This window comes from Carcharodon carcharias, chromosome X, assembly GCF_017639515.1.
Source record: "Carcharodon carcharias isolate sCarCar2 chromosome X, sCarCar2.pri, whole genome shotgun sequence".
Lineage (NCBI taxonomy): Eukaryota > Metazoa > Chordata > Chondrichthyes > Lamniformes > Lamnidae > Carcharodon > Carcharodon carcharias.
Genome location: NC_054507.1, coordinates 19,246,619 through 19,270,179, shown reverse-complemented (window position 1 = coordinate 19,270,179; position 23,561 = coordinate 19,246,619). Strand labels below are relative to the sequence as shown.

Sequence of the window (23,561 nt, the reverse complement as noted above, 5' to 3'; positions counted from 1 at the left end):
ACCGCGAATTTACCTTCATCCACGTTCTGGATGAACAGTTTAACTAAAAGCAAGCAAGCACAGGCATTGATTGATAACATATATTTCAACTTTATTCACTAGCTCTGGAAAAGCTTTTTTTTTAAACCAAGTCACTGATAATCCACACATCACACACAGCAAGCAACACATTTCTGATAGTTACTTACAGTAAAACATTTTATTTCCACTTTTCTTCTAAGTTTCAATCCTGTTTAAAGTCAAATGTTCCAATACCAAGAACCGGGAGGTGAATACTAGATATCTCCAACACCCTGAATCAAATTCAGCATGTACTTTTTATAGAGTGGGCTGGTACCAATAGATAGAAGTTACTCTTCAATTCTTTGAAGAGTGAAAACCTGGCATTGTCTATGCAGCACTGCAAACTGTGGTACCCAACCGCAGGATTCACATTTGTTGAATGCTTCCAAAGAAAAGGGGAATAGATAATAAAACTAGTTTCCCAAGTGACCTTATAGGTAAAAGCATCACTTCGAGATGCTAAGCCATACAAACTATGAAGCATCAGATTCAATGTTTGCTCTGTGCTGAGCTAGCTATTGGCCATAGCATCTGAAGGGATGCTAAAAGCTGAGTCAACCTCCCAAAGCTTAAGACAGGAAAGTCAACCCTGGCTCCCACTCTCAATCACTAACCAATGATTACTGCTGGAAGCACACAAATATATGGACATCAGGAGCAGATGGATTTGGGCCACGTTATGATGCCCTTAATGATCAAAATAGTCTGCCAGCACTCATCTAAGCTCCTATTTAAATGGCCACTCAAGTAAGGTATTGATGGGTGACCAAGAACTGCATACCTGTAACGAACCAAAGCCGGGAGAGGGAAGAGAAGGGGGGAAGCTTAAAGAAATTAGTAATACTAAGTAATACTTGCTTAACTCATATGGAGATTAATAATACTGTTCAACTTTCAAAGTCATACTTAAGGACTCTATTTCAACCCCACAATCTTATACCCCCCCCAAAAAATCAATTTTGTAAGGGCTCCCAAAAAGAATGGCCTGAATTTTATCACAAAAAAAACCGTATTTGGACAGCATATGTATACTCACTCATCAGCACTGACCTTCCAAATGAAATCTATTCTAAAAGGTATGATTTTCAACAGTACCGACTAGCTTAAGTGGCCAATCATTGTGCTCAAGTTACGGCCTCTAGCGATAGGCCATTCTACCTCGATCCTAATGGTCATCCATTGTCCATAGATGCACACTTTCTAGGAGTTACTGGATAGCAAGCAGGAACTCAAGCCCTGGCTGAATTTTTGCACTACAGGCATATAATAACCCAAAGTACTGCAGAGATCAGCTAACTCAGCACAGGCTGCCAATCAAACCTCTAGACTGCCAGGGCAGCTCAAGCCAGATAGAAGGTAGTTTTCTTCATTTTCCCTAGTTCTGTTCACCAATCATAGGCCTGCTCCTTGATCATGGAATCATTACAAGTGCTATTAGGTAAAGTGGGAGCAATAAAAAGTGGTGTGTTAAGAAAGGTCATGGAAAAATTTGAAAAGCTGAAGTAATTACAAAAAATGTAATCTATGAAACTTGGTCTCCATCTTATTGCTGTAGGTTGTTACTGAACCTTCAAAGTTTTGGAAAGGAAAAGGGTGGAAGACCAAGTACCTAGATGAACAGACAAATAAAGAAAAACTGCATGACTTATTACAGTATCTGCCAGTTAAATATTTTGTGAACGATGTCAACCATTTCTGGTAATTTTCTTCCAACCTCACTTGGTGTCTTAATAGGTAAATGTATAACCCAAGTGTGGTACTAAGTCCTTAAGAGTTCCCAGACTCAATGCCCAGTTCCTTGCAGTCTGTTAACCCATCTAGAATGGGGTGGCAGTAGGAGGAACTACAATTAGCCAGTGTTGCTGGGCTAGGGAACATGACCTCTGCAGGAAGGGCACAGTATGAGCAGAAGATTATACTTGGGTTGGATGCCCTCAAGCAAAGGCTCACTTACTCAGGTACCAGAGACTGCCAGCGCTTTGGGACTGGGAGGTGAATACTGGATATATCCAACTAGCACCTTCCAAACAACAGAAAACTGGATTTGAAAATAAGTGTTGTTCTCCTGCATCACAAGTTGCCCCTGTACAAGCACAAGTCAAGAGAACAGGCCTCTGGCAGTGCTACATTTTTCAGACAGGTGTGCACATTTAGTAAACCAAGGCAACTGATCCTTCAGTATTCTCACCTTTCCTTGGAGAAATAAACCCATTTTCCACTCACCCTAGCTGCATGTGAGGAACTGTTGGCAGGAGCCAGCATCCCATAATGTAATACCACATTACTGCTGCAACAATTTGCACTCATTTTAAGACTGGTTTGGTCCCAGGTTTACAGTAAATATTGTTATTGAAAGCATCAGTGCTGCTCTCCTATCAACACAAGCTTTAGTACAAATTAACTAATAAAATTTAAAAGTGGCAGGTTGGGGTAAGTATTCCACAAGTCCTCATTCGGTTGTGTCCTTGTGGGATAATGTGCACCCAAAACTGTCTCAGAAACCAATCATACTAACACTGAATCTGGGAGGCTGGAATGATAAGAAGGTCCCAAGAACCATTCTTAGGCCCTCTGCACCAAGCTCCTTGCTGCTCATTTGCAACCACTAAGTTTTTCAAAGGGAATTCATTGCTCTCATCAGGGAGATCATCAACACTTCCACAACCTCTTAGCATTCAATCAGAGAGCACTTAAATGTTGCAAAAAGATGATCTATATTAAATCTGGATTATATTCAACCAGAACTCCAGTCAAAAACAAGACTGCAAGTTAGACAGTTACACCGTGAAATTTACACTAATTACCAGCTGCCATTTGAAGTCATATCCACGAAGAATTTTGCTCCATTTGTTAACTCTATATTCCGTGCATATCATTCCAGATTACTTTCCTAAATGTACATCTAAAATATATACAGTATACAATTATTAAAAAAAGTTAAAATGTCAATGATACAAGGACTAACAAACTTGGAAAGCGCCAAATACAATATTGGCCGCTTTCATAACTCATTTTCAATCCTTAATCAGATCATAAAAATAAATTGTTATCTAGTAATTAAATTATAAAGAAAACTGATGGAGTTGATTTTGGTATTCCTTTAGAATGGACAATTTAAAAATGATATAAAATATGGCTTTTAACCCTTAGACAATTAACTGGCATCCTCATTATATAGCATTGAATTTAGATGACTGCAAAATGTTTGCCTCTGTATTACATAGAGAGTTTGAGATGGCTGTTAGCATGTGAGGGCAAATACATTACCTGCATATATTGAGGCAGACAATCTGTCCCATATTGAGAATCAGTCCAGCAGTTGAGGTCTCTTTTGCCAACTTCCCCAAAGCATTGCAATTTGGCAGCACAACCACCAATGCCACAGCCCATTCCATACCCATCTGCAGCCAATGTATCACGTTGATCGGAAATCTTGTATGCCACTGAATCCGGAGCTGCAAAATCACCCTCGAAATTACCTCCATTACCTGAATAGAGAGTTTGCGTTAGCCATTATGCACCTGCCCTCACGCATGCTAATGTTCATGTCTTACTGCTGGGGTACGCAAGTTGGTTTTATTTCTCAAGCCAATGACTCTTGTGGTCAAGATATCTCTTACCCCCACTGCACACCCCACCACATATTAGTGCCACCCCCCATCCCACAGACATTTGCATTTAATATAGATGGGTAGCTTAAAGAAAGGATTGCATTTATATAGCGCCTCATCTGAGAAACATCCTAAAGAATTTCACGTAGAGTGAATTACATTGAAGCGCAATGGCTGGTCTGTAGGTAAATTCTTGATAATTCATGGTGATGCTTGTTGTCCATGTTCAGGGAATGCCGCACAACTCTGAAATGATAGTGATGGCACACAAGACAAACAGTGTTGAAATCAAAGCTGAACAGAGATTAACAGCACCATTCAAGTTGATGACTTCAAACCAGTATTGCATTGTTAACTTTATACCAGTTAAAGCACAGCTAGCACTTCATAAAAAAGTGCTTATCATTTTCTTTCTGCACTTTTGAAGGACACACAAAAATGATTTTATTAAAGCCTTTAGACAAGAGCTCACCATTTGGGAGACGTACAAATAGCAATTTAATTATCCCCCATCATGTTACTGGGAGCAAGCACAATTCAAAAATAATCAGAAGTGCAGCAGCATCCCAAAGAGGGTCATTTCTACTTCAATGTTCCCATTCAACAATGCATCTTACTCCCCTCATCAAATGTGCTTCTTGGCCTGAATTCTAGCATACAATAAAAAAAGGGACGGGGTGGGGAGTTGCCTTGAAAATTTCTGCTGAATTGAACACTGGATTTTTTTCTCCCCAGCAACATGAAGGAATGAGATGATGGTCAGGCTTCTTGACATGGCAAATCTCCTAGTCCAGACCAAGCACACGACGACAGATGCAGTGCACAGACAATATTCTGAAGTCACTGAGTCTAACAGAGAATACCCAATGCAGTCCACTGAATAGTACATTTATTCCATGCCTCATTCTCAAGGCTTAGGAATTAAACTTTTTGGAAAAATATTTCCTCCATTTCTGATAAAACTAACAGTGTGAAAGGCAGCACGAGGACCAGCGTAGGCGATGACGTCCTATTGTGTGACCCTTGGTCTCTTTAAGACACGAACCTGTATTATCTGATAATTACTTGGCGTGGATATCTTGTGTGGGTATGGAACAATGACTCTCCCAGTATCCTTGGCAGCATACAATAGTTAGTACTATTAACTCAGTTCCAAACCCTCCAGCTCCTCCACCAGCAGTTTCCGGCGGCTCAGCTTTTCCAGCTGCTCTTTCGTTGCCTGTTTAATCTCCCCAGAGTCTAGTTTTTGCTGCAGTTCATCGATTTGGCGCAGTTTTTTTTTAAGATTTTTTACCTTCTTCGCCTTTTCTACTCCATCGTGATCACCTTGCAACGCAGCAGCCTGCGAGTTTGGACTGCTGCCGCGACCACCACCAATGGTGGCTTTCTGCAATGTTTGACTCAGCTCATCGGCCTCGGCGGTGCCGTCAGTTTCTTGCTGCTGTTTGCGCTTCTCTTTGCGCTTGAGGTTGCGTTTAGCTGACTTGGATAACCCAGCCAGCTCTCCATCGTGCTTTGACTGTTGCTGCTTGCTTTTGGCGGATTCATCTGGGTTAAGGCCAGGTGGCAGGTCGGGTTTGCTTTTGAAAAACTTCACATACTTGTTTTCGTACCTGCACACAACAAATACAGATAATAACAGGCCATGCGAAGTGGGATACAATCAGACTGCGTTATCAAAAACAGTTAATCTATTTTTTCCTGATCTGAGCCTCTCCTGACTCTTGCTGGGTGACTGTTCCATGGGCACTATCCACCCTCTGGTACCTCATTCAAGTGACTACTATATGCCTGAACTGAGAGTGTGCCAACTATGCAGAGAATTAACAGTCAAACTTGATCCTGACATCCTCATCTGATTTCTAAGCACACCACTGCCACATCAATTCCAGTACCACCCCCCACCGCCCCCCCACCCCCCACATCCCCCCCCACCCCTCCCCCCCATTTGAAGCAATCACTCAAAAGTGACTGGTCTAATTTTTTTTTTTTTACACTTCCATAGGATGTGGGTGTCGCTGGCAAGGCCAGCATTTATTCCCCATCCCTAAATGCCCTCGAGGTGGTGGCCAGCTATCAGGGATAAAAATCTACAGTGAGTCAAAACTTCCCCCCCCCCCCCCCACCCCCTTTACAACATACTGCATGTTCTGTTAACATGCACTCCTGCCCTGCTGGAGCACATCTCTCTTTTCCTTTAGCGGTGCTGCCTCACTCAAATGAATACAGGATCAGGCCTGGCTGTGATGCCCCTGGTAACTAAATAGCTTGTTGAGACTGACATAACAGAGGAATGACACTTAAAGAATGGCCACTTGGGAGGCTAGACGGCACCTGATGAACAACACCCCATACAAATTAGAGCGTGTGGGAAGGTTTGGGGGGGGGGGGGGGTGTGCGTGCGAGAGAGAGAAGTAAATGAGTAATCAAGGTGGGTGGCAGAGGAAAGGGGCTTATTTATAGGCATGCGAATCCAGCCTTCAGTAGTATAATGGTTATTGTGTCAGTATACAGCACATCTGCACCTACACAGAGAACACGGAAAGGTTTTAAATCCTGCACATCAGGTCGGATGACAGGCTGCAGCTAGAAACAACTGTAACAAACTTCATTGGGTCAAAATCCTGAAATTCCCTTCCTAACAGCACTGTGGGTGTACCTACACCACAAGGACTGCAGCTGTTCAAGAAGGCAGCTCACCACCACCTTCAATTAGAGATGGGGGAATAAATGCTGGCCTAGACAGCAACACACTCATCCTGTGGATGAATTTTTTAAAAAAAGAGGTACCCCTCAAATTTGGCTCTGGTGGTTGGTGGGAACATGAAGACTTAGGGAATACTACTGCCAACAGTCAACATAATTCTTGCTTCAAATTATGTAGAAAAAGGATGGCCTTTAACTGAGGGCAGTTATAACAGTCTCATCATGGCTGTCTCAAGGGATATGGGAAGAAACTCTCATAAAAGCTGCTCACAAGAACAGTGAAAATTTTCCACTAAGATCCCTTCCTTAAAGAAAGTGCTAATTTAGTTACTAAACATTGCAGCTGTTTATGCACCAGCCTAGGAGCTGGCAAAGTGAAAATAAGCCACTTTGCTGCTTCTCTTTTTAAGCTAAATCACCCAAAGCAGTAAAAAAAAATTAGTTGAAAGCAACCACCAGGGTCAATCTGGCAAGACATTTGCTCATTACAGTTGTTAGCAGTTTGCAGAAAACCCCAAAACTTACAGTAGCCATAATACAGTAACTTTTTACTGCTTTACACAATTATAGGCTGAAAAAAAGCAGTAATAAAATCTTGCTCACACTGTACTATCTGAAGACTGGTGCACAAATAGAAAAGTGTCTACTTGACAAACAAGTAGTTGTTGCGAATTACTGATTTAGGGGCTTTAGATTAAGATTCATTTGCTTTGTATAAGTTTTGCATCACTCTCTGAACAATCTTTTGCAGTTATGGCATCACAATGTTCTCCTTTGACATTTTTTTAAAAAGTAGATAAGGGCTGGCAATTGGCCAGTCAAAAAGTGCAAGTGGCTTATTCGCCTGTGCTTAGCGCTGCCCCGAGCAATCTTGCGCCTCAGCGTACACGTTCACAAAGAAGCAGAGTTCCGTTGGTTATCAATGAACTCGTGCATCAAATCAAAAAGGGAGCATTTTACACCAAGTCAGGTCTGGTCTGTATTAGCTGAACCAACAGTCAAGGTATCACCATAGCAGTGATTGAAATGAATAAAGCAGGCAAAGGGAGCTGCAGGGGCATGGCATTAACTGAACATTAAATTAAACATCTCCAATTATGCAGTTACTTTTGCGCATGCAATATTGCAAGCAGAACAAATAGCGGGGGATGTAGTGTGGAATAGAGGAAAAGGAACATTAAAGCATGTTGTATTTGTTACTTGGACCTAGGTCAGGGTTGAAAAAGAATGAGAGAAAATGGATTTATCAAGCTTAAAAAAGTATGAACTGAACTTTCCATCATAGCATGACGTTTTACAGCACTGATTCAGGTTGTGCTTATTAGAGGTTGATAAAAAGATGGAAGATGGAATGACAGGACCAAATATTTAAAAAGATAGAAAGCTAAAAACTCAAGCTCCAATATTAAAAATGACAAGTAGTATCAGAATTCCAAAAGGTGCTACATTGACAGAGCCACCAACATGACAAATAGGAAACAGAGTCACCATTTAACATGATGCAACAGCCCAAACAATACCTCAAGTGAATTCTCAAACTAAGCATAGAAAGCAGGACAGAAATGTCAACAGAAGCCTGCTTTTAAAGGGAAAGAAAGCAAAAAGAATATGAAAGCCACAGAAGGGATGATTTCGGCCAAAAGATGTCCCCCAAATCCTGCTGTCCCCACCCTCACCCAATACCAGCACCTCCTTTTTAACCAAGAGCATCCACCCCCCCAAATAAGCAGTAACTCAAGGATTGCACTAAAATTCCTATTTGCTCACCGTGGCTAAATCTCCCACGCCAACCCTACTCCTCCCATCCATTCATTGCATTGTCTGTTCCAACCCGCCAGCTGGCTGCCAATCCAGCCCCACACTGCCTGTAGCTCCCCTTGGAGATTTCACTTAGCCCGCTTCATTTTCCAGTTTTCAGTAACATTCCCTATCCCATTTTCTAATCACACCAATGTCTTCTCCTGACGGATGCCTAACTATGAATTCTCAATTACCAAAACTCACTGATCTAAATTCCTTGTTCAGTATCACAGCTGAATTGTTGGCTGAACTGTCTAGTCATTATCATTTCATCCCTAAGATCTCTGCACTGAAGTCTAAGGCAGAGATCCATCCCAGTGACCACCGCCATTCTACTGTGCTCTTCCACTTTACCATTTCTTCCCCATGTTCTTCACCCTACTCCACCTCCTCCATTTCTCTTGCCTCCCTTTATTTACCTAATTCTTTAACTCCAACACACGCCCCCACCCCCCACCAAAACAGTTCTATTATTGCCCATCCTCTAACCCAGCTCAATCTGAAAATGTTAACGATGTCTTGGCCATCCACAATGCCACAAGAGGTAGATTTGTAAATTTTCTTTAAAAATAGTGAAGAGGTAAAACAGTTCAAGGGAGAGTCATGCAAAACTAGAGGAATATTTCTAGTTATGAATGCAAACTTTAGAAGGATAGTCATAGTGAGGAAGGTATGGTTTGTAATGAACTCCTGTGTTTCTTGCTAACTCCAAGACATCCAACATGCTAACTAGGTTTATTAAATTTCAAAATATCTTAAGCTTTCACGATGGAGTGTGTTAATTCAATGCCACATGTTGAAATAGTTTTTAAATAACAAAAGGCCCTTTGCACATAAATGTGAAAAGTGCATTTTATCAAGATCTGCTACATGAGTGAGTAGTGTGGGTGCACTGCAATCCAGCAATACTTGGAAAACTTGACTGTCGTTGGGTGCCAATATGATGGATGATGTTTTCCTATTAAAAAAGACAAAACTTAACATTGACATTGTGCCAAAATCAATATTAAAGCTACTTTGCGCAGTGAGCGAGCATGGGAATCAGAAGGCGTGCATTATTCATCACGAGGGAGCAGTAAAGATTCAGATCCAATACCTTTTATAATGCAGAAGATATGCCCCTGGAAATGCAATACCTGTTGAGTAAAATAGCATTCTCTCAACTTTTGCGTAGCCATTTTGCACAAAATTGCGCATGCCATCAGCTGAATTAAAGGTCTTTCAATATTTATCCCAATTAAGTGGGTTGTTAATGCTAGGAAATATTAAAGGATTACAGGTTCATCCCAATTTTGATTTCATTCTCAGGGATTTAAAGAATTATTTGCATATAACGCATATTTCAAAATTTGTGCCTGTGGTAATTACGTTAGGTCAAAAATAAAAACTGATGTTTCTGCCTTTATTTCTGCACACAGAAAAATTTTTTCTTCTAAAGTTTACTATTTTGGGCAACATTGGGTATGTTCGCAAATTATTTTATTTGAGCTCCCTGATGGCCTTGTGGGGTAACGGTACATGTGCTAGTCCTGGGTTTGATTGTTTGGTGGTGGTGGTGGGTGGGAGGGAAGGGAATGTGAAAGAGAAACAAAGTCAGCCATTCCCAATCACCATCCAGTTGCATCTACCAGAAAGTCCATGTGTGGAGATGGGTTGAAGGTCAGAATTAGGTTCCTGATGCATCCTCCCAGCCAAATAGTTTGCCGACATATTATCTTGGCTCACATGCCAAGAATAGGAAACCTCAAAGAGCCAATGCCTTCAAGAGCAGGGTGGGGAGAAAAGAATTGAATAAATTTTAAAAAAATTTTTTTCTCCTTTCCTCTCCAGATCTTAACTGTGGCTAAAAGGGCATGTGAGCAACCTGCCTGCAAATCTTTAATGCCATTCTGCAGCTTGCCAGGAAGAATTGCCCAGGGTAATTTCCTTGCCTCTTCAGAATCATCTGGTGTCCAATTTTCTCTACAGTAATCTATGTGATTGCGATCAGGCAGTCTCTGCAAGCTCATATCCCATAAGTAGTTGCTAAAAATTATAGTCCCTAAACATTACATTCTGGCATTCTGGACACATCATTAATGCACATCTAAATTTTGACATAATTGCTTTAAGAAACAGTAATACAAGGTCATTGCTCCGTATTCTAGCACTGCTGGTTAGTCTGGTATCAGATTGGTATAGCAGCACTTCATTAATTTCGTCTAAAGGATTGGGGCTGCTACAGCATTTTATAAACAGGATCATCAATGAGTTACAAGGTAGTTTAATTAAGCACTTTTGATACCACGAAATTGAAGCCCAAGTAATCAGGATAAGCAAAACCACATCACTGAACTGTGGTTTGAAACTCACTGCAAAAATCTGTGATAAAAGCACGTGGTGTAGGGGGCAACATATTAGTATGGATAGAAGATTGGCTGGATGGCAGAAAGCTGAGAGTATGCATAAATGGGTCTTTTTCAGATTGGCAGGATGTGACGAATGGAGTCTCATAGGGGTCTTTGCTGGGGTCTCAACGTTTTACGATTTACATCAATGGCTTAGATGAGAGGGGTGAAGGCAAGGTAGTTAAATTTGCAGATGACACAAAGATAGGTAGGAAAGTATGTTGTGAAGAGGACATGAGGAGGCTGTAGATGAATACAGATAGGTTGAGTGAGTAGATAAAGATCTGGCAAATAGAGTTTAATGTGGGAAAATGTGAAGTTGTTCACTTTGGCAGGAAGAACAAAAAAGCAGAGTATGACCTAAATGGAGAACAGCTGCATAATTCTGAGGTGCACAGGGTTCTAGGTGTTCTAGTACGAGTCACAAAAAGTTAGTACGCAGGTACAGCAAGCAATTAAAAAGGCTAATGGAATGCTATCCTTTATTACAAAAGGGATTGAACATAAAAGTAAGGACGTTATGCTTCAATTATACAGGGCATTGGTGAGACCACACCTCGAATACAGTATGCAGTTTTGGTCTCCTTATTTAAGGAAGAATGTAAATGCATTGGAGGCGGTTCAAAGGAGGTTTACTAGATTGATACCTGGAAGGGGTGGGTTGTCTTATGAGGAAAGGTTGGACAGACTGGGCTCGTTTCCACTGGAGTTTAGAAGAGTGAGGGGTGATTTGATTGAAGTATACAAGATCCTGAACGGCCTTGACAAGGTAGACATCGAAAGGATGTTGCCTCTTGTGGGTGAGTCCAGAACTAGGGGGCACTGTTTTAAAATTAGGGGTCGCCCTTTTAGGACAGAGATAAGGAGAAATTTTTTCTCTTAGAGGGTTGTGCAACTTTGGAACTCTTCCTCAGCAGGTGGTGGAAGTAGGGTCATTGAATATTTTTAAGGCAGAAGTAGGTAGATTCGTGTTAGGCAAGGGAATCAAAGGTTATCAAGGTTAGATGGGAATGATCTTATTGAATGGCAGAGCAGGCTCGAAGGGCCAAATGGTCTACTCCGGTTCCTATTTCTTATGTTCTAAGTCTTTACCCTATATATATATGTATATATATATATATATGGCACCAATCATTGGAAGAGCCACCTACACCCCCCACCCCACCCCCAAGCCACTGTTTCCTTTGGCAAAAGCTAAATGGAAGAGGCTTAGAACAGATTCACTAATACTAAGTTCCCAGCTGTCAGCTGTGTTAAGAAGTGGATGCCATGTACAATACATAATGCCTCACTTGTAAATTCGAAGGGATTTTTGCAACACAAGGAGCAAAAATGATAATGGATCCGCTGAACACAATAAGAGGTCACCAGATTTTTTCACCTCAACTTAAAGATAGGCGTGTGGGAATGGAGAAAAAGTTACATCATTCTAGTTTCAAAATTTTAAAGAATATATAGTTAATTTTCTTGGACTCCACATCACATTGTGGGTCTCAGCAGAGATTGCTGGATAGCAATTCAGAACTGAAGCCCTAGCTGATTTTTCCCTTCTTAGCCCTTGCATGCTGAGGTTACACAGATGGAGAAATTAAATGTGGGGCTTCTTAATCCTTATTGCTTAGTACAGCAAGGAACAGTGTCTTTACCCAACGAGGCCAGCGGGGTAGGTGCGAGTGAAATTCTTGAGCTCCAGAGATGTGAAGGTTCAGTCACCAAGCTGGTGATAGCTCAGGTCATGCCAGCAGGAGGACCTGGCAGTGAGCACTTCTGCAGGGTATAACTCAATTCAACTTCTTTCATTGCTTCAAAAGATACTGAAGTTTTAAGGTTTGGGTGCCTCCTAATTAGCATTCAAACCTAATCTTGTGTGTGGGGCGAATGTACACTAAGCTGGTCTGTGACAATGAGACCAGAGTTGGTGGTGTACATAGGCTGAAGAAAATGCATGTACTTCAAATAAACCCAAAACTTTTCTTAATTATCAGTAATGCAACTAGGAAGGTCTCTGCATTGAAAGCATTCCTTCCCCTTTTTACAAACTGTTAATATAGTTATCCTTTCACATTTGATGAAGATACCACAACACAATTAAAGACACAGCTCAGGCAGAGTTCTACTGCACCTTAAGTCAAACACCAACACAATGAACTTGCAGGTGTGTAGCAGTGGGTAGTGATCACCTGGCAAGTTCACCCATCTGTAACTTCCCAGGACAAAGCTGATATTTGATTGCCAGTTAGAATTTAAGCTCTAAATGATATGCACAGATGTGGTGCAAAAGAAACTGTCTGAATTTTTGAAAGCTAAAACACTCCCAGGTAGCTCTTGTAGGTTTGACCGTCAGCAAGTGACAAGTGACGCACTGCTGAAGACGACAGTAGGTAGGTAGTAAGAGGCATTATGACTGGCAGTTAGAACATATGCTGCAATTAGATGCTACACCATACCTTTTCACAAAACGGAAAGTTAGAAATAATTTTGCCTTACAAATATTTAGTTTCTATAAAATGTTACTTACACTGGCACCTCCTCTTGAGGGACATATCCTTCCCTTACTCGCCTTGGTTTCCGCCAGGTCCCATCAGGGCGCTGAGATGCAGGAATATATTTCCCTACAAATGAAGAAAAATAAAAATTAAATATTTACATGGCTAGGTTTTTACTGTGGATTAAAAAGTGGGATCCTACGTTTAAAAACGTAGAAGTTATTGAACGAAATCCTACAGGTTAAATCCCACAATAGCTTTATCTTCCAGGTGATCACGATAAATTATAGCCCTGTTAATCTCACTTTAATACTGATTTAGTAAACACCCAAATCCTCAACTCTCACCTGGCCCTGGTGCCCCACTGAAGCCAGGAAGTGGTTAAAATATTGAAAAGTTAGGTTTCAGCACTTAAAAACAAAACATCAGGCTCTATTGAGGCACCAACCAAACTTTGGTAAATAAATAACTAAACAAATGTAAGAACAAAATTCCATAAGCAACAATAACCCTCAAATGTCTAATTGAACCATTTTGCATGCATTGAGCTTGATAGCTTAGTGCCAAATCCTATATGGTTTCATACCACACAATGCAATATGCTTTTCTTAAATTTCACAATGTGACAATTGTAAGAAACAAATATACCTTGCCCGATTGAGGGAAGGGGCTGCAAACCTACTTCCAGGCATCTACCTCTCACCAGTGCCCATGAGCATAGTTTACATTTAGCCTCAACAATTTTGCCTCCCTTTGAGGAAGCTCCTGGCTTTCATTCAGTAGCTTTCTACAATGGCAAAAATCAGGACCAACCAAACGTGGAATAAGGGCAAAAGCACATCCCAGAAAATCAGTGGTACCCACCCACCATTTTAGTTACTGGGCCATACATTTTAACTCTTCAAACATTCAATTTATTTGAAAAAGGTATCAAACTCAAGAATCACAGTTTAAAATGGCGAAGCAGGGACAACATTCAGCTAGTCCAGGGCGCTGAGCAATTCATGAAAGTCATTGATTATTGGAATATGAATCACAGTTATCGTTCAATCTTTAGACTTTTCATATCAAGACTTCAGAAGTGATATACTTTTGACCCCTTATCAAACATAAGATCGAATGAATTTATAATTTCAAAATGTATTTTAATAAAAGCATTTTAAAAATCAGTTTTGGAATATGTGAGCTAAACATTATAAATCTTCATAACATTTCAATTGAGTATTTAAAGAAATGAACCAGATTTATGAATTCAAGTTTGCAAGGCGTTTTGCACTAGGCCGCAAACACCGCCTCGGACTTTCCTAACTCTTCTCGCCGGCAGTTGCTCCAGTTAAAGCTCATAATGGATGCGGGCCTGGGGATTTTGGCGATAGAAAAGGAGAAAGCAGCGGTGAGCATTTAGAGGCAATTGCCTTCGGGAGAGCTGCCGGCCGGGGTCGGGTGAAAGGTGGCGAAGCATTTGACGCCCGGGAGCAGGTAAGAAGCGCACTCACCGGTCTCGTCCGTCACATAGGCCGCCATGATGCACCCGCCGGAAGTTGCGCCCCTCTCGCCTACCATAGCGGAGTGAATAACCGCATCGAGCAAAAACCGGAGGAAAAAGTAGCTCTAATTTCCTCAAAGTATCGAGTTCTTGGAGGGTGGGAGGGGGAGGAGGGGGTATGAAGAAGTTATGAATCCTCCATTTTCTCCCTTCCCTTCGACGCTTGCCTTGGCTGTGTCGACTCTTTCCACAGGCCCCGGGCCCCCCTCCAAGCCTCGCTCAATTTTAAAGCTCAGTAAAAGTGACCTACTTTACTCCATCTCACTTCGCAAACATAAACTCACCCCCTCCCCGCGTTTAAATGGCTTTTTTGTATCATCTTTTTCAACAAAAAAGATGGAGGGAAAAATCCTACCAGAATCGGTAACAGAAGCAGCCTCCATAGCAGCACTGGAAAAGGACGATTTTAATTGCGCCACTAGGGCGAGACTGGGTGTGGCCCACAGTGTCATCAGAACAAGAACCAACACGAGTGCTTCCTTAAGAGTCAGGCACCCCTAATATAACACTAATCGTCCCATTAAACTGAAAGGTGCACGAATGGTAAGATGCCCTTATATTAGGATTTTATTTTCCATGTACATGATCAAAGAGCAGGACTACATCATAAACAATGAAGTCGCCAACAGAGCCAGTCTGCTCAGCATCGAATGCATTTTCTTACAATGCGAATTGCGCTGGGCAGCACGTGGAGGATTCCAGAATGCCAAAAGCAGTGCTTTATGGTGAACTGTGTTCCGGCGAGCAAGTTCGAGGTGCACCTCGCAAATGCTTTAAAGACCAGCCGAAAAGACAGCTCTCTCTCTCTCTACCTGGCGTTGACCAGCCGGTGTGGGGGCAGGAGACTTGCCAACAGAGACTGCTGCGCAGGACAACCCACAGGTTTGAAACAAACTGGCTGCTGAAGAAAGGTGCAGGCAACCAGAACTCCTGCAAGCCAGGACCCTGCGCCCCAACTGCACAAGAGCCTGCCAGTCCCACCCAACTGGATGACAACAGTTGTGGAGGATGTCCTGGTCAAACGATTCAAAGGTTACAGACAAGCCGACAGGACAATGAGTAATAGTCTATCTTTGTCACAGCAACATAGGATGTGTAAAGACATTTTTGACTTTGATAAGAGCCATTTCAGTACTGTGCTGGGGCAGAAACCTGATTGGAGGGATTCAAACATGGACTTCCAGGAAAGATGGAATTGGCCTCTTCAGTCACCAACGACCATGCTACTGTAGAGACATGGCTTCCCATGATCTTCACCTGTGAAGATTCTGCCATCATCATCATAGTTTAAAAAAAGCCCTTATTTATGCAGTATGTTTAACACAGTAAAACCTTACAAGGCACTTCCCGATTGCTTAAGCAGACTAAAACCTGACATCAAGTTAAAGAAGATAGGATGGGTGACTCATAGCTTGGTTAAAGAAGTGGGTTTCAGGTGTGTCTTAAAGATGGTGGAGAGGTTTATGGAGCAAATTCCAGAGCTTGGGGCCTGGACAGTTGTTGAAGGCATAGCCACCAATGGTGGGGTGAAGGGAGTGGGATGCACAGGAAGTTAGAATAAGACACATTTTTTGACAGTTCTAGGGCTGGAGGAGTTCATAGAGATCAGGGAAGAGTGAGGCCCTAAAGGAATTTGAACATAAAATTATAAAATCAAGGCATTGGTGGACCATGAGCCATTGGAGATAAAAACAAAAAACTGCGGATGCTGGAAATCCAAAACAAAAACAGAAATACCTGGAAAAACTCAGGTCTGGCAGCATCGGCGGAGAAGAACAAAGTTGACGTTTCGAGTCCTCATGACCCTTCAACAGAACAGTTCTAATTTTACTCAGTTCTGATGAAGGGTTATGAGGACTTGAAACGTCAACTTTGTTCTTCTCCACCGATGCTGCCAGACCTGCTGAGCTTTTCCAGGTATTTCTGTTTTTGTTTTTTCATGAGCCATTGTAGGTCAGCTAACATAGTGGTGATGGGTGAATAGGACTTGGTGCCTATTAGAAAATGGGCAGCAGAGTTTTACATGAGGTTATGTTTATGAAAGATGGAAAATTGGAGATCAGCCAGGTGAGCAATAGGAATAGTTGAATCTAGATGGAACAAGAGCATGGTTGAACGTTTCAGTAGCCAATTTGAGGGTCTTAGTAGCCAGTAAGCTGAGACTAGGCAGAGGTGGGTAATGTTATGACAGGTGGCTTTGTGTTGGAGAAGTATAAGGCTGATAGCTCAACACAGGATTAAATAGCATGTGAGCTCTAAATTGTCTGGTTCAGCCTTAGATAGTGGGGAATGGAATTGGTGGAGAGGGAGCAGAGATTTTGGTGGGAGATGAAGATCTTCCACCTTCCTGATGTTTAATTGGAGGAAACTGCAGTCTATCTAAGAATAGATTTGGGACAGGCAATCTGACAACACATGCAGCGAGAGAGGTGGTGTTGAAGTAGAGCTGCGTGTCATCAGCGTACCTGTAGAACCTGATGTCACCGAGGGGCAGCATGTAATGAGAGATAGGAGGGGGGCACAAGCATAGATCATTGGGGGACTGTAGAAATAATAGTACAGGTGTTGGAAGAGAAGGACTTGCAGGAGAACTGCAATGTGGGCTCCCATCTTAGAATTCCACCTGTCCAAACAGCAGCCTTGCACCTCTGACAAATACTCCCCATTTGAACTGCAAATACCTGCCTTTAAAGAGGACGTCTCTGCTTCCAGACTGCAGGCTCCCACTTCTCAGGAATTCAAATGCTTAAAGCTGCTCTAAAGCCAAGGCACCCACCAGAAGACAAAATCTCTTTCACAGCCAGGATAACCAACCGAGGACTGGCCAGTGTCAACTAGGATTGATTCCTGTGCGCAGACCACAGTGACTCTGCAGCTTACAATCCTGGCTACATTCAGCTTTTGACTCTTGCCCTGCCCAATTTGCAGTCGCTGACTCCTGCTCTGCCCTGCCCAGTTTTGTAGTCGCTGACTCCTGCTCTGCCCTGCCCAATTTTGCAGTCGCTGACTTCTATCATATTGTGCTTTCCACATTTTGCCATAGACAAAGCCAATTTTGTAAACTAATTCATTCAATTTATACAGAAATTGTATAAATCACAACATTATTGTTGTGACTGAATAACTGTTCCATGGCATAGTTTTAATTAGTATGCATTTCCAACTCTTTCGCTGGATGTTGCTACAAGTAGAATACTATCAATATCAGATTTGAAGTTCTCTGTTGAAATTTTGTTTTGATCAGAAGAGCAATCGGTTGCTTGAGAATTGTTCTGTTTGTGCATAGCATTCATTTCTATCTTCTTGTCATTGTGGCAAAGAAAGAAACCAATGACATTTGCTATTAAAACCCAGAGTAGCCCACAAAACTTTGATTCATAAAGAATGGTGGATTGACACTGGACAACACCATTCTTTTTGAAAAACATACTGTGCTGATCAGTAATGCAACAATAGGGCTGTCTAGATGTCATATCATTTGGGAACTGTAAAACACAAGAAGACAACGCGCAAGCTATCACTGCATCCTGCAGCATCAACACCTGGGTAGCTGCAAATCAAACAGCTGTCAGAATGAATGCCACCACGAAAGCTAAAGCACTTCTTGTGGTTTTTCTAATTAAGCAGAGTCACATAACCAGACTATTTCAGGAAACAATTTCCGACTCTAGAATTGCTAAGGCGTATAACTTGCTAGAAGAAAAATGACAATTCATTGTGGGAATGTGCTATTACTCCAATAATAATTCTTGCAATGGCAAAGCCAAAGCTGTTACACTGTCCATAGGAGACAGTAGCCATGAGGAAGATATTTTCCCCCACTATTAACAGCTCATCAAAGTAACAACTAGTGCAAACCTTCACATGCTACTTGTCAACAAAGTCACGGTTAGGCACCTATAGTGCTGGAGGTGGAAGAATTTAATAGGATTTTTAAAAATAATAATTATAATTGGTTAAAATAGCATGAATAAAGACTATTGGGAGTCAGTGATGAGGGATCATCAATGTAAAATTGTCACAAAGAGTAAGGAGAGAAGGTATGAGTTCTTGGAGCAGGCAGTTGAAGCAGAGACCATTGCATCTTTTAAGGGAAAAGTGGATAAATGTTTGAAGCGGAGGATACAGAACCATGGGGAGAGCACAGAGCAGAGGGATTGATTTGGAGTGCTCAAGCAAAAAGAAGGAACAGACATGATGGAACAAATGGCCTCTTCCTGTGCTGTGTCTTCCCAGTCATTGTTTTCAAAGTGGATTTGGATGAATAAAGCCTCCTGTGCACCAAATCATAGGCTAGTTTTCCCACCAGTACTGTATTCATTGCAAATTATTCTGCTATTCCAAGGTCTTGTTGTTACTGCTTCTCCTTTTCTTTAGCATCATACTTGTGCAAAACTTCATTGCCCTAGTGCCAGTTTGCTTGAATTCTTCCTCTTATGTGTTTGTTTACAGTCTCAGTTTAAGCACTTCTAATTAGTGTACGCATTCTTTAATAATAATAAAACAGAAAACACTGGAAATACTTAGCAGGTTTGGTAGCATCTATAGAGAAAGAAACAAAGTTAATGTTTCAGATCTGTGACCTTTCATTAGAACAGTTTAACATGAAAGAGCTGAGGGAGAACAGTATGTGATAATCAGCAGGAGGTTTCCTTGCCAACATTTGACCTGATGCCGTAAGACTTCATGGGATCCAGAGTCAATGTTGAGGATTCCCAGGGCCACTCCCTCCCGACTGTATACCATGGTGCCACCACCCGGTGGGACAGGACATACTCAGTGATGGTGTTGGAGGGGTCTGGGATGTTGACTGAAAGGTAACATTCATTGAGTATGACCATGTCAGGTTTTTGCTTGACCAGTCTGTGGGGCAGCTCACCCAATTTTAGCACTAGTCCCCAGGTGTTAATGAGGAGGATTTTGCAGGGTTGACTGGGTTGGTTGTGCCTTTATCCTGTTCAAATACAGTGCCTAGGTAAATTATGGGTGATTCCTGTTTTTATTCTTATTATACCTTTCTGTAGCAGTTTGATACAACTGAGTGGTTCATTAGACAATTTCAAAGGGTAGTTAAGAGTCAACCATATTACTGTGGGACTGGAATCACATGTAGGCCAGACCAGTTAAAGATGGCATGTTTCCTTCCCTAAAGTACATTCATGAACCAGATGGGTTTTTACAATTATCTGGTAGTTTCATGGTCACCATTACTGATGCTAACTTTTTAATTCCAGATTTAATTAACTGAATTTAAGTTCCCTAGCTGGTATGATGGGATTTGTAACCAGTAACTGTGCTATAGTACACCTCAGAACACCTAAAGATTTGGGGATGGGTAAGGGGTTATGTTCTGCACTAAACAGGGCAGTTTACAATTGTACAAAAATCAAAGAACTTCTGAAAGAATCACAGAGTTCAAATTAAAATTATTTTTGCTGGGGCAAGGTACTCTTGGAAGACTTAAGGAATGCTCAACTGGTTGGCTGCAAAGTACAAATTAAGTTTTATTTCAGTCTAAATCCTCTCTCCATGCCTCCACCCCCAAATAAAACCATATAAATTACATCAACCTGGCTGATGCCAACAGCAATCCAACAAACTCTGATTCACTTTTTCTGGCTCCAGAGCTCTATTCATTGCCTTCAAGTCACACACTGTTCATCTTCTGAAACACAAAGTGTAATCTTGTTACTGTTGGACACTAAGGGTTAATAGTCAAACATCCTTGTATCTTAAAGCAACAGGCTTTCCAGTATAAACAGGACGGCTTTGAAGTGTCACAAGAGGAAATTGTGACTTGTCTTGTTTTTAGTGTGAGTGTTCTAAGAATATAAGAAATGGGAACAGGAGTAAACCACAAGGCCCTTCAAGCCTGCTCTGCCATTCAATACAATGATGGCTACTCTTTTACCTCAACTCAACACCCCACCCCCAACCTACCCACATCCCTTGCTTTCTCTTGTGGACAAAAAAATCAATCTCTTTCTTGCCTACACTCTATTCTTCAAATGACCTATATACACAAGAAATGCTTGTGCAAAGGAACAAGGGACAATAATGACATCAAACATGATTAAAGTATAATTTTAGTGGCTAGTGGAATAAACATACTGGAATCCATTAACTATAGTATAGAAAGATAAAGGTTAATAAACCTACTAGTCAAAGGATTTGAAAACAGTTAAGTCAGGAAGTTTTGTTTGATGGAAATAGTTTTGGAGTGAACAACTACAATTGTTTCCATGAATAGATTGCTTTCAAGGGATTCAGCATACATCATGAGGTCCTATTTGTGACATGTACTTTTGATGTAGGCAAAATATGGTGTACAAAGGAACATGGTTTTCAATAGCTCTTCAGAGAGCTTGATAGATAGAGCGAGACACCAAATGCCACTGTGTTTATCTAGTTGGGCCAGTCACTTATACTGGACATCAATAAAGTCTGTTCTATATACACCACCAAGTGCATTGTGCTTTCTTGAAGCATATTGCGAACTTGAGGAGGAGGGAAGTTAACAGTTAAATATTAACAGTTACTAGAATGAAATATTATCTTATAGGCAATACATACAATGATGGCACACTCTAGCACCATTGAGTTTGCTTGTCCTGAATACTTGTCAGTTAAGCATAATTTCTATTCTGCAATTAGTTTGTTTCTAAGCTAGGCTGCTAAATATCTTTGGGGCAATGTAACACCCACAGTAGGTCACAAAACTTGTCAATGAGCTACATCTATTGGAACCTTTTCTGAGTAACAAGCCCCAACACTAGTGTGATGTGGCTTCCCCACAGTATGAAATTCCAGCAACTTCTCTATATGCTCATGTGACTGCTCACAAAAATGTGTTTCTTTTTCCTGCACTGTTTAATAGTTCTTTTTTTAAATGCCACACAAGGTAAGGATTATTCATTCAATAACCAGCATGTTGGTTCAGCTTCAAAAAGTGCTGCAATAAGACAATGCATCCTTAATGTGCTAATATTTCAGTTGCAACATTAATATGAGTGCATGTACCACTAGAGGACATTGTAATTAGAATCAGAAAGGCCACCAGAGGGCCAGTTCCCTGATGAAGTGATCACATATAATTGTACTCATAGGGATCCAAGATATTAGGCCTCCAGTACCACTGGAATGTATCAATGGCTGAAACAAGATGTGTATTTACAATTCTCATCAAAACACATTAGTTACAATATTCAGGCTTTTTAAAATTACCTCCATCGCCCAGATCAACCTATAAAGTTTGGCTAGTATACAGACCCAGCACATTCCACATGTTGGTGGTGCTGGTTTGTTTAGCTCAGAGGTGCAGGGATGGATTGAGGTCACATGGGCATATTTTTATATAAAATTCAGTGAAGATTGTAATGATTAGATAGTTTTCTAAGGAATCAGACTTGTTCTCTCAGGATAAGCCTAAGTTTTAAGGAGCCCATCAAGCTGCTCTGATGCCCTGCGCTGCATGAGATAAGTGTCTCAACCTGAAATAGCAGTGTTACAGTTGAGGAAAAGGTTTTGGTTTAATTATAGTGATCAAAACCAGTTGAGGGACAGGTACCAAAGTGTTTGCAGAGATGGTGCTACCATAGGTGTTCCTTCATGACTTATTCAAAGAAGCATGGGACATTCCATTTGCAGGACATAGTATGTAGGCCAAAGCATGCTGGCTCTTTTGGCAACAAGACAAAATAAGTTACAGGCAAATTGGATTAGTACATGCAAAACCAATACAATTTACATGTTATTCTTTCTGACATTTGTACTCGACACCACATGGTCCTATTTATATTTTGCATCACCATTACACATTGTAAAGAACATATCTTTTTATCTCTGTTGGACTGTGGATTAAAATTATAATGGCTGCAGTTTGAAGGACATGCCTATTGGAACAGTGTGAGGGATATATACAGTGTTGCTGTCCTGGAACAGAATGTGCCATGAAAGACAGGATGGTGCTGAGGAACAGTCTGGTCTAACGGGGAGCTGCCTGGCAACGACGTTTTAATTGGCTCCCAACCAGGGTTTGAGTGAGAGCAGTACAGCAGAATAGCTCCTTGCCTTAAAGGAAAAAGACCTAAAACCTCTCTCTCCTGTGTGTAAGATTCCCATAATTCTACAATAATAGCTAGCTGGCTTTTTCTCCTCGTATCTCTATAACCTGCTCTCTCTTTCTGAAAACCCCTGTTAGGAGGCAAAGGGGAAAGTTACTGTTCAAGGCATTGAAAGGCAAGTGCTCAACCAGTAAACTAAAGACAAAGTGCTGGAAGACCGCCTCACGTCATCAACAAAGAACTGAAAGGAATTTGGAAGACATTGATCAAAATCAACCCATTGCATCCTGTACTCCAGAATTGGTGCTATTGAACTGTTTTATCCCACCTTTAAAATCTATGTTTTTGTTTGTCTTGTAAGTGTATGCATAGGGATTTAAAAAGGGGTAGAGTTTAGGTTACAAGGCAACATTTTCCCCCATCTGGGTGGATGTGCGGCAGTGTCATGAGTTGGGACATGTCCATAACTTTTATTTTGAAATATTTCGAGATTTTTAAATCACTCATGAAACCTCATCCCACCCATGGATGAGGTTTCATGCTTTTTCAGAAGCCTGCTTGGGCTCTCAGCCTGCCCGCCAGCCTTAAGGTTGGACAGGCAGGCCCATTAATGATTTCAATTAGTTTTTTAATGGCCTTAATAGGCCATTGACAGGTCGGCGGGCACCAACCTGAAAATCTAAATGACACGGTGTGATGTCAGGACGCACGCCCTATGTCATTTTACGTGTCAGTGAGCAGGCTCCACCCCCGCTCGTCGAACAGAAAATTCTGCCCATAGAGTTAGAAGTTCATATTTCTTTCTTTTGCCACGGGTTAAAGACAATTTGTTCAATAAACAGTTATTTAAGTTTACAAAACTAGTGCTTGTATTATGTTAACCTAAATTAAACAATTAG

General features: G+C 41.4%; 1 protein-coding gene across 6 annotated transcripts in view; it reads right to left on the bottom strand.

Moving 5' to 3' along the window:
- Window positions 1–15,026, bottom strand: part of pym1 (PYM homolog 1, exon junction complex associated factor) — a 94,522-nt gene extending 79,496 nt beyond the window's left edge. For 3 of the 6 annotated variants that reach the window (XR_005941963.1, XR_005941966.1, XR_005941965.1), the window contains exons 1-2: window positions 14,550–14,948; window positions 13,086–13,179 (exon numbers count right to left, since the gene is read on the bottom strand). Coding sequence is in view for 2 of the 6 variants with exons in the window: in XM_041180248.1 (XP_041036182.1) it covers window positions 4,816–5,287; window positions 13,086–13,179; window positions 14,550–14,616 (633 nt within the window). In the remaining 4 variants the exon portion in view is untranslated. The other 3 variants (XM_041180249.1, XM_041180248.1, XR_005941964.1) reach the window with 3 other exon arrangements.
- Window positions 15,027–23,561: the final 8,535 nt, after the last annotated feature.